Source organism: Mycteria americana, chromosome 1 (assembly GCF_035582795.1).
Source record: "Mycteria americana isolate JAX WOST 10 ecotype Jacksonville Zoo and Gardens chromosome 1, USCA_MyAme_1.0, whole genome shotgun sequence".
NCBI classification, from domain to species: domain Eukaryota; kingdom Metazoa; phylum Chordata; class Aves; order Ciconiiformes; family Ciconiidae; genus Mycteria; species Mycteria americana.
Genome location: NC_134365.1, coordinates 143,372,437 through 143,389,076, shown reverse-complemented (window position 1 = coordinate 143,389,076; position 16,640 = coordinate 143,372,437). Strand labels below are relative to the sequence as shown.

Below are 16,640 nucleotides of genomic sequence, written 5' to 3'. Positions count from 1 at the left end.
AGCTAGTTTTCCTCAGAAAAGGCTGACCAAAACACAGGCTTTCTTTGCTTTTGTCAGGGCACAAAACTCTTCCTAATGTATCACAATAACCAAGAACTACAAACTGGACTCTGAATATATATTATTGGATGTTTCTTGGTTCAGTTCAACAAGCTTAAAATAGTAACTATTTTCTTTTGTGTTTTTTTTCTCCATTTTCTAATCCATTGCTGTGTTGCATTTTAACAAAGGCTAACACAAAATTAAATTATAGAAAAAAAAGTTTCAGAAAAGAACAACAATCTCCTATGAATACTTTAACATGCACTAGTGTAACCTGTAAGAGAAAATATGCAGGTCACACAGACAACTGTATCCTCTGCATGACACCATGGCCTCATATAAATGAAACATGTTAGAAAAACTCATGTTTTTTGTTTACCACTAGTAATTAAGAAGAAATTCCTCCTTTGGGCTTGGAGGAAACAGAGGTGATATGACTAATGTATATACACATAGGTCACAACTGAATGCACAATCTTTCTAAAAGCTCTTTTCAAACTGAAAACATCAATAAAAGCTTCTTTTTTTTGTTTTTAAACTCACAGCTATGTACATTTTTACAAAGTTTCTTTAAATATAGTTCAGGCTGGCAAGTCATCTCTTTGCACAGAACTATACGTATTTTACTGCATAGTCAGTCCTCCTCTTTTTTTTTTCATTTTTGTTTTTAATAATAAAATTCTATTTCCCCCATCTGGATTACAGCTTCATATGCTGGGTAAAAGCCCATGGTGATGTCTTTGTTTTAACAAGGGCCATTCATGGTATGGCACATAAAGAATTTTTTTATTATTTTATTTATTTTAAAAAAAAAAACCAAAACAAAAACACCTGTACAGTCACTGGCTCTCTGTTCCAGAAGACTCTGCTTTGCTTGTTACACTCAAAACACCATTTTAAGTGACTTCTTCTGGCCTCAACTTTCAATCAAAGTGGCTGAGATCTTAAAGCAGTATCGTAACAGCAGTGTACACTTTTCACATTTCACAGGGTTTGCAGTTGATCTGTAACATCTGAGAGTTTCTGTAGGAAGGATCAGTAAGAAAATAATGACTGTCCTTCTCTTTTACTTGTTTTTAGTTTAGATTCTGACAAGATGTTCCATGGATGGTATTATAACTTTTTCCTCTTTTTTTTTGTTTTTTGTTTTTTCTTTCTTCCAAGTGGCTTGTGAGGGTAGGGGGAGAAGGGCTGAGCTATACCCTAGTGGTTGAATGTCCATGGGGCAAATTTGTACTGTTTTGTCCTCCACTGAAGGTGTTGAAAGTATGCAAAGGCTGCATTCCTGTTAATGTATTTGGAATCATGGTTATGGTGTTGGGTGTCATTAGCGGGATGTCATCTGGGGACCTTCTCAAAGTAAGCGTGTAGTCTGGCGGACAGGTTAGTCTCAGTGTGTCATGGGCCTGCAGCGATTCACACTCGTGGTCATGTTCTAGCTGTTTCATCTGTAATGACATAATCTCTTCATTTTGTATATGTGCGATATCATTGGTTGTGTTCCTCTGGGGGCTAGGGCGCCTGTGAGTCTCGTGACGCCGCTTGTCCTTCTTGTAATATAATGCAGCAAAAGCTAAAATATTGAGGAACAGCAAGGATGCTCCCACAGCAATGGTCACGCTCAGTTCCGTGGAGTAATCTCGTTTGTTTTCTATCAGAACTGTTGTATCCTCTGGAGCTGTTTTATGGGTGTCTTTTGAATGTTTCGGATTGTTGGCAGGTGTCATTGCTGGGCGCTTGGTGGCTGGCCACAGTTTACCAGGAGAACGTCGTGTCACATAAGGAAATGATGTCATATCAGGAGGGGGGACTTTAGTTGTTGTCGAAACGTACTGAAATATTTCATTCAGGTTGTGAAGGTGCGGTACAAGCTCCAACCAGAAAGCAACTTTTGTTGCTCGGTAGTGATCACGAACTCGGGGTTTCAGGCCAATATGCAGATAAAGCTGGTCTTTAGGATTGTATTTGGACCAGGCCACTTCTTCAAAGCGGTTGGGTTTTGTGTGGATGAACTTTGTGTCCTGTGGAACAGGCTGGTTTGGATCTCTATAAAAATAAGAACAGGCAATATTATAGTCATTAAAAAAACAAAATCAAAAGCAAAAAAACAAAAAAACATCCATCCTTTAGTTAATGGTTTACCCAATAATTAACATAACCTAAAAACAGAAGCTAAAAAAACCTCCCAAACTTAACAACAGATGTTAATACATACATAAAAGAAAAATTACTTACTGTACAGTGCATCTCAGACACTATAATACTTTTTTTACATGAAAAAGGAGAAAGGGTTGTGTTTCAGCTCCCAAAAGCTCATCTGAAGTTCTGTGATTCAGTATCACACTCCAAAGCTGTCTTAGGGAGGTACTAACTACATTTCCCCATAGTAAAGGTGTAGGTTCAGCTCCTCTCAAGGTTTGACATTAACTTTCTCATTTAAATTACCACTACTTCCACTGCTATAAGTAGTAAATATGGGCATTTAATCCTTCTGGCAATGTTGGAAGTCCATGTGACCATAAGAATTTATACTAGCTGGGTATATTACAGAAAACACGTCAAAACTTGAAGTAGCAGGGCTAATACATGTAAGTGGGAACTATTTCTCTTTGTGTTCCTTTACTGAGCTATTAGTCCCCCTTCGTTCAAATACCTGCTTTAGGGAAAAGCCTTTGAAGTATTTGTATGTCACAAATCTTTCCATCATTTGCATTAGGAGATTACTATTTGAAAGTTCTGTGTGCTTATTGCTACTAAATAACTACATTTAATGGCCATAGGACAGTGAGCCTTAATTCTGTCCCAGTTTGTAGGGATGAGAAATATATTAGCTGAGATCAACAAGTTTTATAGTAGTTAAGTAGCAGTAGAGATAAGAGTAGTACACTACTCGCAGATAATTTCAAAATTGGTAACCCAAATATTTAATTGAAATTAAGCTTTTCCCATCTTTTCTTTTTTTGTTGTTGTTCTTATAGGTTCATAATAAAGACAAAACAATGGCACAAAAGGCATTTAAATGTGGTTAATGTCTATGTATCCTTATAATTTTGGTAAACCTTACGTAAATATGACTTCATCTTGGCATGAAAAAATACAGAAATTTAAAATTACGAATACCGAGTTTAATATTCTGTTGTGCATGAGTTTGAATCTTTTTTTGCAGAAAAGCATATTTTCTGGGACTTTGTGATATATTATACTGAGATTACATGATTCATTTTCTGTGTGTTACTCTGAGAACTTTCCATTCTCCTCTCCATTCCCAATTGCATTAGTTTATTTCCTGTAAAAATGATTCTAATATTTTCCTTTTCTCCCAATATACTGTTATGTATGTTATGGGAATACCAAGACCCACCACTACAGATTTTAAAGCATCTTAGGTTTTTTTTCTTTTTCCATTTTCAAAAGCTTATGAACATGATTGCCTAGTTTAGCATTCCTTTGCTGTTCATAAAGAGCTATTCCTTAGTTCTTAAACCAGACTGGTAATTTGACTTTAATAACCTTATGATTCCTGTATTTATTTGCTTACCTGAAAGAACTTATCTTACCTTTTTTTGAGTGAAAGGAAGAATTATTTTTCTATGTAATTTTGGTACTTTGGTTTACATATGCTTGGGGTTTTAGGTGTTTGGGGGTTTTTTGGTGGTTTTTTTTTTGTTTGTTTTTTTTTTATATTATACTGTATCAAATCTTTCCTATCCCAATAAGATATAAACTAGGGGTTCCAGAACTGTGGCTCTTTCATTTATTTACCTGTCTGTCTATCTATCTATCTATCTATCTATTTCTTTATTTTTCATTTTATGTAGTAATAGTTAGCCAAGTTGTGTTAATTCTGACCAAAAAGATAATTGCTTAGTAATTGTTCATCCTAGTTGAAGCTAGAGGAGTAATATCCACTTCCAAGCAGTACAGCAGCAGATGTATGCTGCTACTTTGAGGGATTCTAGCATGCATCCAAGAAGGAAATAAAAGTATTTATTTTGTTCTTAAAGAACAGACTGAAAGATATGGCAAATCCAGAGGAGAAGACAATGGCCCAGTTCAATATATCTACTGCTACAGTAGTTTGTGGTTCAACACATAAATTCTAAAGCAAATTAAAAATCAGCAAGATTATGAAAATACAAAGCAATTTTCTTGTCAGAAACTCAAAATCCTGCAAGAGTTACAGCACAAAGTCCATCTTGTGTTCTCCCCACTTGCTGTTCTGATTCACAGCACAAAAGACTCTGGGAAAGGTCCTACAGACCACATAAATTAAGCTAGCTCATGTAAACGAGTTGCACTTGATACACAGTACAGGAGATGAAGCACCTGAGCACTCATTTCAATAAGCCAAGCTGGGCATGCACTTTTTTTTAATTCTTTTTTTTGTAATGGCCCTATAAAAATGACAGTAGATAATGATTTTAGATAGAAGAACTAAACATTTTTTAAATTAGCATCCCTTTCCCCTTCAACCAGCCTACAAAACAAGTAAATATCAAACCCCCTTTCCTTTCCCTCTCTTCCATTCTCTACCTCCATCTCTCCTTTTTAACTATATCTATTAGGAATAGCCAATTATGCTGCCATCTCCTCCGAACACAAGAGAGGAAATTACATTACATGAGGCTAGCCTTGTATTTCAGGATTTGTTTACGTGGCTGTGTGTGGGCATGAAGCTGTCCATTGAAACAAGGAACAGAAAAAAAAAATCAGCCAGTTCTACATACAAGTCATTTTTTTGCTGAGGGTATCAGAATTCTACTATTGGCATCAGCTCTAGGGTTGATCACTTAATGCCAATAAATGGTCTGAATATTCTCTCTGAATTCAGAGGATAGGTATCTAAATGATTTTTTTTCCACAAGAAAATGGAATAACTAATTCCAGTCCTAAATACAGGACCTAATAGTGCATGGATCTGGGTTTTACAGACTAAGGATAATTTACCAAAAATATTCAGTGGATATAAATAAGAGGATTTTTGCTTTCCTTGGCCCTCCTCCTATGTACACTGGAGGCAATTCATAAAATCATAAGGTTACAACTTATGACATGTTAAGTCTTTTTCTTGGGAAGTTGGGAAGCTTATCCTGTTATGAACACTTTTCCAGTATTATAGATAGGCATAAAATATAGATATACAATCATTTCTCAAAGTATAGATATTCAATCATACACAAAATGATTGTGTATATATACACAATCATTTTTCCTATTGAATCAGCTGTTTGACAAAACTGTTGATCTGTTACTTTAACTTCAAATTTCCTTTTGCTTTTTTTATCTTCTCACATCACCTTTGTGTTTCTGGATATTCTTGAGGCTCAAGTGTGTAATTACGGAAAAAGGCTGCTAGGAAATCTTCCTTTAAAAATCTGCTGCAATCATGGTGATAAAAATATAATTTGAATAATATATTTTCAGTTCTGTACTTCTTCCAGTAATGGCTCTCACAGGGACTAGATAACTTGTTTCCCAATCCTACTAGTTGGCAGGGAGGTTTTTTCTTTCTTCATCCTATTGCTAGAAAAAAATTGATGATTATTGTTGTTCATTTTGCTCTCTGATTATTTATTTTCACCACCTTTAGAATTCAATTTAAACAGCTTCTCCATCAAAAAATTCCCCCATCCTGAACTTGCCTTCCATATGATAGAAGACCATATGATGGTCTTTCTTGTCGTATCTAAGGTATTTTTTTATTAATGTGCAGAATCATCTGATTTCACCTATTACTTTTTTTTCCCACTTTCAGTCTGCACTGATTTTGCTTTATTTAACATGTTGCAGTTTATTGATTTTTTCTCAGGTGACATAAAGTAAATGTGTCTGCAATGAGTGCTGACTGAAGAGCAACACACATTCCTGTTCACAAGGTGAATTAGTAGCTGACCTGGAGGGCAAATGAGGGAACTCAGTATTTCATATCTGGTGATACTGGCATGGGAAGAACGATGGGGAATCTCAAGATGTTTTCTTTTAGCCTGAAATCCATATAACATATTGAAATACTATTCATCTTTTAATTACTTCTGCAACAGCATTAACTATCACTCAGAACAATGGAAATGTTATGTTAATGCACTTAAAGTGTTTTATTCTTTTGTGTCATTCTCTAAGTTCACTGGAGGGCAAAATGTCTTAACAGTTACATACTGAGTCTGTCTTCAAGACACTGAAAGGCCCCTTGATCATCTACTTTCTTTCAGCAGTCCTCTTTTCTCCATGTGGAGGAAAAAAAAAGAGATAAAAACTGTATGGCATTTCTTCATGCTTCCACTGATTTTTCATGTTGTCTCAATATTAATAATGGTACAGCCATTCCTGCCTGAAGGACTGGTACACAAGCATATATTCCCTTACCTCCTTTCCCCACTTATCACCAGGTCCCACTGTTGCCATGCTCCCAGTCAGCTATTATAACTACTAAGGAAAGCAAACCATAAGTACACTGTTTTTTTGACTAACACAGATTGGCCATTGGAGACAGTTATTTCTTCAGACAAAAACATCAAAAAGAAATGCAACAGCCTCATAAAGAAGTTCACAGAGAATTGATTTGAAAACACACTTTAATCATTGTGAGTTTAATTGTGTCTTCCATTAGGAAGTCAAACTGAAAACAAAACATAGACATCCTTAATAATTCAGCCAGGTTTTTGCTTCAGAATCAATGGTAGTAAAATAATTCAGGAGTATTTATCTAAATTATAAAGAAAACAAGGATACATCCTTTAGGCCTTTATCTTTCCCACCACCAACCTAGGTAGAGCTGGATGAATGGGAGCAAAAATAGAGTATTTTAACTCCTCAAAAGAGGGTAATTTTTAGAAACCCGATAGAGACCCCTAATGAGAACATGGCTTTGTATCTACTCTATGAAACTTCAAATCCTTCTTTACAAGAGTGTAGCTGGTAAAGTATCTGTGAAAACCTGGCACACATCCTCTCACGTCGTTCACTCTCCCCCTGCTGATGTATCTGTGAAGGATGTAACATGACCCTAACTAACAGAACATTTGAGAATAAAAAATTACCGTTACAGTTAGGATAGTACTCCTGGCAGCAGATTGAAGCTTTGAGTGTACCTTTTAATGAAGCTCTCACATATAATTTTGCACATAGTGGAATCAAAAGACGTATTTTCATGTCATTTTTGTGTCCCAAATGTAGTTTCTTACACCTACTCTGGAACAAATTGCTCTTCTATTTCTAAGGCATGTTAGAAACATAGTTTTGAAAAGGCCAAAAAGACTATTAATGAAAAAAAAAAAATAAATAAAAGGTCATAGAAAAGTAGAAAATGGAGGATTAGCAACATGCAGCTTCCAGGTATTCATTTCAAGCACGATCCATTTGCCATTAAACAGTCACTTTAATTGCCACTTCCTATTTGCTAGGTTCAGTAAGTGACTTCAAAGTAAAACACAATAAAAGCACTGTGCCTTGTGCTGTGCCTTTGACACCTAGTGATTTTACGGGATTGACCTACCCTCCAAACTCAGCCTTGGCAGTAGGCCCATTAGATAATGTGTGTTTTTTAGCAGTGGGTGGCATGTCAGTTAAAAGTCCAGCACAGTCCATCAGAATGATGCACCACCTGAGCCATAATTATACAATAAGTACCTGGATGCAGCCTCTGTGGGAGAGTCATCAAGACTGGAAAAGTCTCAGAGACATTAAAATTGAATAAATAAATCTGCAGTTTTGATGTTCAAGGCTCACTTACAGGGAAACGTGGAATAAGAAAATCTTGCAGTTAACAGATTTTTCATATGTGTTGCCATGGGTGCAAACACAAAGAAAGCCAAGTTCTATCACAATAAGGATGGGAAACGATCAATTAAAAAAAAAGGGTCGAAAAAAACTCAAAACAAAGCCCCCAACAACACAGCCTTGAACCATATCAATCTTTTTGAGAGTTGGAGGACCTGAGTGGGCACATGGATTCCAGATTGTATGTGGGAGGGTAGACAGAACAGTTATCCCAGATAGGTCCCCTGTTGCTCTAGGCTTGAGGTGCTACAGCCTTCCCTTTTCCATTGGAGGCACCAGAGGCGCAGAGCAAATGGAAAAGCAATCTTAAAATATTATTTAAGAATAAATAAATTTATTAAAAATAAATTTAATTTCTTAAAATTAAATTAAATTAAATGTCTTAAAATGGAGAGCAATCTTAAAATATTATTTTCCTCCAAGTATTCTCTTGTCCTATCGAGAACAATTAATCATTGTTCATGCAAACAAAGATGAAAAACAGTAAGGTAATGCATCTTGGGTTGCTCTTTTCCTTTCCTTGTGAAAACTGAAATTTTACAGCTAGAGGTCATTTTTAATGACACATCTTTCAGACTGTTTATAAAGGGGCAAGCTTGTAACAGTAGATCCACCCCATTCCTGTCTCACCAGCAATGGTGAAGTTTCAGAAATGACTAGCGGCTCTCCCAAAGCACCTGTTGTGCCTTTAGGTGTAGTGTGACAATGGATTCATAACCAGAGAACAGAGTGAGGCCATGTATAGCCTGCCAAAATTAGCTTTCAAGTAGCAACAGCTGGAAAGTGCTTGCAATTACGAGTAATGGTAGCAGCTGGGGCTGTGAGAAGCTCCCGTCAGCCTCAAAAAATTGCTTAAATATGGCTACAGGGAATAGTCATAAAGTAATTGTAAATAATAGTGAGACTGTGGAGATCCTGCATCTCCATAATAATTCCAATGATGTATATTCGTGAGGATCTGAAGTCCTCTATGTATATGTGGCATTTCATCTATAAAATAAAGACAGACTTGATGGTATAGTCATCTTTCTGAGTGTGCGCTACAGCCAGCATGCAGCATTCTCTGTCCATAAAGCAAGCTTTCATCCTGAAGTTTGTCCATCCCAGTACTGATGACTTCTTGTTGCCAAATACATTTAAATATTCCACAGTTCATTTGCTTTTGTTGCCGTACTGTGGGATTTCTGTATGCAAAAGTACCTGTTTGTCTAAAATGCAGTGCAACAAAAGCTTGCTTTTTGCCTTGCAAATTGACCTGAAGCATTTGGTTTTTACTCAATTCATGCTCGAGGTTTTTGTTAAGACTGCAAAATCTCTCTCCCTTGAACGTCATTTGGATTCATTAAAGGCTGCAAGAGCTGCTGAAGCCTCTGAGTGTTTCACACTAGGCATCTCTGAATTTTTCTTATATAGCTGCATACCATTCACTGCAGTGCAGTAAAGTTGCAGTTTCCAGAGCCCAATCCTGCCATTAAACGTTCATTGGAAAGATTTACAGCCCCTTTGTGCCACAAGTATCTTTGTTTTAATTCAGTACCGAAGACTCAAGGTTAACAAAAAAGCCCTTGCTGCTCAAGTAAAACACTGCAATACTCTTTAAAGGGATGCTATAAGAAAAGGACAGAAATTATTAATAGCACACACAGATTAAGCTGCTTTGAGGGTTCTTTCCTTGATGTTTACAACTCTATTTCAGCAAAACATTGATGTCTTTATTTTGTTTCGTAAGCAGAATTAATTTAAATTTTTAACCTTCTCAAAGCTGAATTTATATCTAAGTCTCTTCATTCCAGTCAAGTACTTATTATTAACATTATAGCCCTCAGAGGGAAAAATCTTTCCAGTGTCTGCCTTTCTGTTGAAGTTCCTCCCTGAGTCCCCATCCCTGTGAAGGTCGCTAAAAACAATAACTTCCTTTCTTTTGTAGCAGATAAATGCTCTCTGCCTGACAGTTCCTTCTTCAAGTAGCAGACACGTTGCCTGATTTTTCAATATCTTAGTGAGCTGCCTTTTCTCTGAGACATGCTTTGTCTTAATAATTGCCCTATTTTTTGAATCAAAAATACAGTGCATTATTATTCTCACTGAGCTACTGGAAGAAAATAGTTTGAGGGAACACACTAATTAAAAATCTATTAAATATGAATAAGCCCCAGTTACCTTCTCTCTTACGCAAATAGTGCTATAATACTGCTGCAAGATCAAGGGTTTGAAGCCACTGCTATGGGATACTGAGTATTTTAGAAGTATGTTATCAACAAAAAGGAATTTTGGAGGTCAAACTTACCCAGTTTTGGCGAAGTTAGTCCAGTACGTCATAACTACTGCACTGAGCATGACATCATTCTTGGAAAAGTTGCAGTTGAACAGTTCTGTGGGGCCAATCATAGGAATCCCAAACACATAAGGGACTTCATCACCATGAGCTGAATCAGCCCAGCTGGGTTTCATTTCACTTTGGCAATGGTGATAAAATGCATAGAAATATGTTGGAGATCCATACTGAGCATGCAGGTCAGCGGTAGCAACAGCTGGAGCAACCCATTGGTGGTCTGTAAAAAGAGCAACCAGGGTCTTCCGTCTTGTTTCAGGGTTTTCTTTGTCTGCCCAGTCAGTGTACATGAATTTAATGGTCTCTCGTAGCGTATCTTTCCCTTCTGGGTAACCATATAGATTGTCCACAAAATTGGAGACAGAAAAGTCAAAATCATTGGGGGAAACACCATCTTCATTGTCTACAATGCCATCCACAAATTTTAAACCTTCTCCTTGATTCACACCCAGCATTATATCATAATTAAGGAATTCCCCTTGCTCCATGAGAATCTGAGGGTCATCTGGAATCACGTCTCCATCTATCACAGGCCCAAAGGCAATGTGGTATGTGGCTGGAGTGATGGTCTGTTGAATGAGTTCTTTGTAATTCTTATTCCGAAGACATTCAACCAAATCAGTGGTATCCAGCATGTCGCAGCCCACTTTATCTGCCAATATCCGAGTGTACTTGGCAGGCTGGTAGTTCACTGCCCAGCTGGACAGGGCTGTTCCACTCTGTATGATTGCCTTTTGGAACAAACCTGCAGGTGCAAATTGTTTAAATGCAAATCCAATTATATATTAAAAAAAAAAAATTAAAAGGAGCTTTCATTAAGCAAAGAAAGCTTTGATTATACAATAACTAAAGGATGCATATACCTAAATTTCAATTCAATTTCCGTATATTCTACTTACTGCTCCCTTTTTATAGTATCTCTAATAGGCTACTGATTAAAATCTTTCTTGTTCTTGATGCTCACACACATAAAGCATGAAGGTTTCAGGTTACTTTTTCAAGAACAAAACTCATGCTTGTACTGCAGTTTTCTTGCATCTTTAATGGAAGTCCCCTGGCTTTAGCACACTGTTAGTCCTGTAAAAATTTCTTTAAAGGAGTGGCAGCTACAAGCAATCATATCCTCTTCACCATGTAAATGATGTTCATAAATGCGCTCTTCAGTAGTTTAAAGGTCAAATGAAAATTACACACTCTCATTTCCTTCACAGAAGGCATGCATCATACAATTTGAAAAAAAACTACTTTGCTAAAATCAATTTAATAATCTTGAGTCTTCTACTCTGACATTTTTTTTTTACCATCTTAATTTTGTGTGTGTGTGTGTGTGTGTGTTAGCGCTGCCTATTTGTTGAACTAAAATATATTTACATTTTTCAGAAGAGTGTAAGACGAGATTCAATAGTTCTTTACGGTTGTTTTGTATGTACTAATATAAAGGGACATGAAAGACCCATTCTGAAGAGCTTCTTTGTGTCACCAGAGCACTGAAAAGCAACTGGAGCTTACTGGTGAATCTGCCCCATCTGGTTTTTCCTGGTAGGATCACTAAAATGGCCTATTTTGTACTTAAACTAAAATGCCTGGGCCTCTTCTGCACATGGTTTCTGCTGTCAAGCTCTTGAAATGTCAAAGACAGCAACAGCTACAAAAACATTTAAAGACCTTGAAGCATTTATGGGAAAAACTGGCTGTGGTTGATACACCTTTGTGATGATTACTTACTGCACACACTACAAAATTTCAATGATATGATTAATTAAGTTTTTCATGGTTCCATCTGCTTGAGTTTGGCATGGCTTACACAACAGTTATTCACTGCACCCTATTTGGATCAATAGACTAAACTGTCAGGCATAATTCTATGTATTTCCAAATAGGGTGTGTTTACCAGCAGCCCTGCTACAATTGCTTGCTAGGGCTTAGTCTTCTGCCATAGATTTCTGTCTGTTTTAATATGATAGAAGTAGTATGGACTTATAAATACAATAGATATTTTGGTCTTGTCTTCTATTATAAATTCTTTGTAGATTTGGTTTTATCAACAGGAATATTTATGGTTCAGTACCGGTGCTGTACATTCTTGGTTGGTTTGGTTTTTTTTTTTTTTTGTTTTTTTTTTTGTTTTTTTTGGGGTGTTGAGGGTAGCAATGCCACAGCTTAAACACTTACCAAAATCTTAAGAACTCTGTGTGGGATCACACAGTACTTGTGTGGAGTTAAGTACATTTTTTAATAAGGTTAAGTTATGTTATTATTAAGGAAAGCATCTAAATACATGTTGGAAGTGCAGACAAGAGCATGTAAAAATGAAAAAGGTCACTGCCCTTTTCCATTTTAATTGGGGAAAATCTTTGACAGAAGAATCAGTGGAGACTTGACAAAGCTAGAAAAAGTATATTGCCCATGGCATTTGTTGCATGAAACTTCTGTTATAATAGCATTTAATTTTTCATATAAAAATATTTATGTTGACTAATAGAAATACAGAATACTAGTTAGTAGGTATTTTACAAAAATTATAGACCTCATGTAATTCTAATTCAGCCTACCTGATATGGCCATTTTTGTTACACTATCATGTTTTTTAAAAATGTGCTTTTCTCAGAAGCTTGTTACCTTCTGAATAGTGAGAGAGTGTCAGGAGACTGACACAGGAAGCTCCTGCCCCAGATCCAAAAATAGTAACTCTTTTTGGGTCTCCTCCAAAAGATCCAATATTTTCTTCAATCCAACGTAAAGCTTGGATTTGGTCAAGCAATCCATAATTGCCTTTTGCAGCTTGGTCCCCAGTACTTAAAAAGCCTGTAAGGCAAAAAAAGATAAATTTAGTTCACCAGATACAGAGTTAGCTACCGGGTATCCACATATACACAACACATCTTCCCATCTTTTCATCTTCTGGGCTTTTTTTTTCTTCTTTTTTTTTTTTAAAGGTCACGGTCCTAGTTAAATGTCTCCAGTGCAGGCAGTGGAACTCATTCTGTATGCTAGTTGGTTTTGCTTTGTTTTTCCCTACTGCAGAGGTCACGTTTGTGAAAAATCGTTATTTCCTTTTTGAAATAATTCTCCATCAATGCAACAATACAGACTGAAGATTTTAAACATTTGATAACTGTATGTGAGTAAAGTACAAAAACTTAGGAAATCATTTTTGTGCAAAGAAGTGAGATACGCAGTCTTTCACTGAGAACAAGGCTCTCTAATACATTAATTTAAATGCTCCTTACCATGGACCAAAATTGTCCTGGATTACATAGCTCTCTAAATTTTTGTACTTGTGATATGGATAGATAGAAAAAGAAGGACGAAGAAAATAGTAAAAGGAACAGGAAAAAGGCCTAGGAAAAAATTACACTCCAGTTTCACAGAGGATATTTATTAGGAAGGTAGCAGGTAAATCCTCAGCAATTCAGACTTTGGCTGGGAGATTTTATCTGAACAAATCAGGTTTTGTCTCTTTCCTTGGAAATTGCAGGGAAAGCTGCACTGCTTTTTTTTGTTCCTGTACTATGGTTATCAGATTTTAGAAACAAAGCATGACACATTTGCTGCTTGTCTTGCAACTGAGAACAAAATCACGGAAAGACTAGGACTGAGATTAATTTTGTTTTTCTGAAACCAGCTAAGGTGAAACATTGCCTTTATCCGCACTGCCTATCATTCACAGTTAAGACCTTGTGCTATGTCTAAATTACCACATTGAGCCATGTATCCACGCTCCTCTTTTTAACTGCCACAGATCTTTTCCTGTCAGACAACTGGAAGTCAGAAGTCTACTAGAAATACCTTACAGCATATGGAAGTTTTCAGATGGACATTACTGATTTAGGCACTGCTGACAGCCGCTCATCCAGACAAAACAAGGAAATCACTTGACTGGTGTTTCCAAGCTAATTATCAGTTCAGACAAATTTGCCAGAAGAGGGCCCCAGGACCCAGGAGATCTGTAGTCCTGGAGCAGTTTGAGATGAGACAGTCTGTAATCTTGAGCCACCTAAGCCTGCTGTGACAAGACCTTCATGCCCCTAGGAAGGACTGCAAGGGAAGTCTGAGGTCCTAGGGAAAAAAAGGCCTTGCAGTACATTTCACCTGTTTTGGCAAAGGGGAACAGATCACTTTGTACTGGCTCTAGTTATTTTTTCAGTGATAAGAAGCATGAAAATTCACAAGGTGGAAGGGATTCACAATACGGAGGAAAGGCAAGAGAAAAGAACAAGAAATTAGATGTGTCGGACATTCACACCTGTATTTCCATAATGTTTTCTATGGTAAAATTCCTACAATGAGATGCAAAATCCAGCCTCAAGGTTTAAAAGCAAGATCATACAAGGACTAAACTTTAAATATGGAATGCTATATGGCCCACATTATGGTGGCATAAATTTCTGCATGCAAGGTTAAGCACGATAGAACGGAATGTATTACCTTGCACCCAAAAGAATCTTTTTCATATTTAATTAGTAATTATTAATAGGTATTTAATGTCAGTAAGTGTCTGATGAGTCCCTGTATTTTTCACAAAACAGTTACTTCAATTGCAGTAATACGAATCATATCCTTATTGCTAAATAGCATTTGATACGGCTTTCTCATTAAAAAGTCTCTAATAATGGCAAGCACAGTAGTTCGAATAGCAGTAACATCTTTTTTCTCTTCTATACCAATTGGGAAAAAACAAACAAACTATTAATCCATAATTGCCTCAATTTTTTTTTAACAGATGTGTTTTTCTCTTTTTCACATGCCTTTATTATCTTTTTAGGACTGTCAAAGAAAGAATAATGCACTTGCTGGCTTTGTTGCTGCAGCTCACTGCAATGTTCTATAATATTCTATAATTAAGCCTTTATTCAATCAGAACTCTGACCTCCCTGGGAGAAAGTGACTGTTGTAACCTTTAAAGCAGCATGATAATTAATATTCAGAGCCTAAACACATTTTAGTTCTTCTAGCAGCATCAAGCTAAAGCTGGTTGATCTTTGTGATTTTGAATTCTTTCCAAATGTACTAAAAGGTGACTGAGTAAAACTGCAGTCAATGAATATCTGATGTTAGACAAATGAAGATTTTTTGTTTCCACAGTTCTCTGCTGATTCTCATTAATTGCAAGAACAAATTTTCTTAATTTAAAAACTAATCATCATAGCAAAGTGTCAGCCCCACATGACAGAAACTGAATTCATAAATCTGTCTTTTCTTGATGAGGATATATTTTCTTTCATGCTCTGAACACCAGATCAAAATATTTGTTGAAAGCCATTTCAGGAAATTCAGGCAAGGAGTAACTATTTGTCCAGAAATACACAACACTAAGAGGTTTTTTTTTTTTCCTGTGACCACTGTGAAGATTTCAGAACAGTATCTTCATGTGTCACTCTAAAATCCTGAACAACCAGGAACGCAGCTTTTTTCTGATATGGGGATTTATAGTTTGTGCCTTTTACATATATGTTTTTAAGTGCAGTTAAGAATATTTCCCATTTTACAGTTTGGCATGATTTGAAGGGCATTCTGTGATCTGAAAATCCTTAGGTTGGGGTTTTGATAGAACTCGGAAGTTCTTCTCACTAGCCTAATGCAACAGAGGAAGGAATGGCAACAGGTGAGTATGGAAAACAAAGAGCTCCGCCCCCCCCCCCCCCCCCCCCCCCAATGATAGAGAAAGGCATTAACAGTAATATTCAGTTCTTGGCTTCACAAATCTGTCTTCCTTTAAATAATGATTTGGAAGGATGAACACATGGCTGTCCCACTGCAAAATGCCATGGACAGCAACAGCTGAAAAAGAGGAATGTGAGTCCATTCCATCTGTGTTGAGTGAAATACCCCAAATTGTCTTAGGCGACATTTGCTCCAAACTTATTGTGTGAGAGGGAAAGATGACCACCAGCTGGACTGAGTAGTAACCAGGGAATTAGAGTCCTCTGAAGCAAAGGTCAGCTTGAAAATAAGGGCAAAAGAAGCATGGTAATTTGTAAAAGTAGAGAGAGGGAGGTGGGAAGAGGGCAGCAGCTGGACATGGTTTGACATTTCAAGGAGTGGCCACCAACATCACAAACTCCCTCCAGGCTGGACAGAGCACCCTCCTGTGGGGTCCCTGCACCCAGCCAGGGGCTGTCCACGTGGGCTGGCACACAGGGACCCCCTTGGTGTGTGTGGAGACTTGTGGGGTGTTTTTTTCTTGGTGTGGGTCGGTGGGTGGTTGGGAGTGTCAGTGGCTCATCTGATGCTGGAGCAGCCATATGCCCCACATGGAGAATGGTGCAACTTCCACTCCCCCTTGATGGGGCTGCTGGTGACCCACACAGCCTGGGGGTGGCTTGATGCACACCTAGCTTTGTGCGTTTGTGTGTATGATTAGAAATTTTTGGGATTAGTTATAGAAGGGTGTTTAGAAATTTGCAACTGTTTACTAACCTTTCTTAAGTGTCTAGTATTGTAGTTTATCTTTTGTATTGCTGATATTGATCCTGAAAGTATAGCTCAC

At 37.1% G+C, this 16,640-nt stretch overlaps 1 protein-coding gene across 3 annotated transcripts in view; it reads right to left on the bottom strand.

The window, feature by feature from the left end:
* Window positions 1-1,238: 1,238 nt before the first annotated feature.
* The window catches only part of NLGN4X (neuroligin 4 X-linked), a 137,708-nt gene continuing 122,306 nt past the window's right edge, over window positions 1,239-16,640 (bottom strand). For all 3 annotated transcript variants that reach the window (XM_075491908.1, XM_075491909.1, XM_075491910.1), the window contains 3 exons: window positions 12,770-12,955; window positions 10,106-10,895; window positions 1,239-2,088 (listed from right to left, as the gene is read on the bottom strand). In XM_075491908.1, the coding sequence (XP_075348023.1) occupies window positions 1,239-2,088; window positions 10,106-10,895; window positions 12,770-12,955 (1,826 nt within the window). The remainder of the gene's footprint in view (window positions 2,089-10,105; window positions 10,896-12,769; window positions 12,956-16,640) is intronic.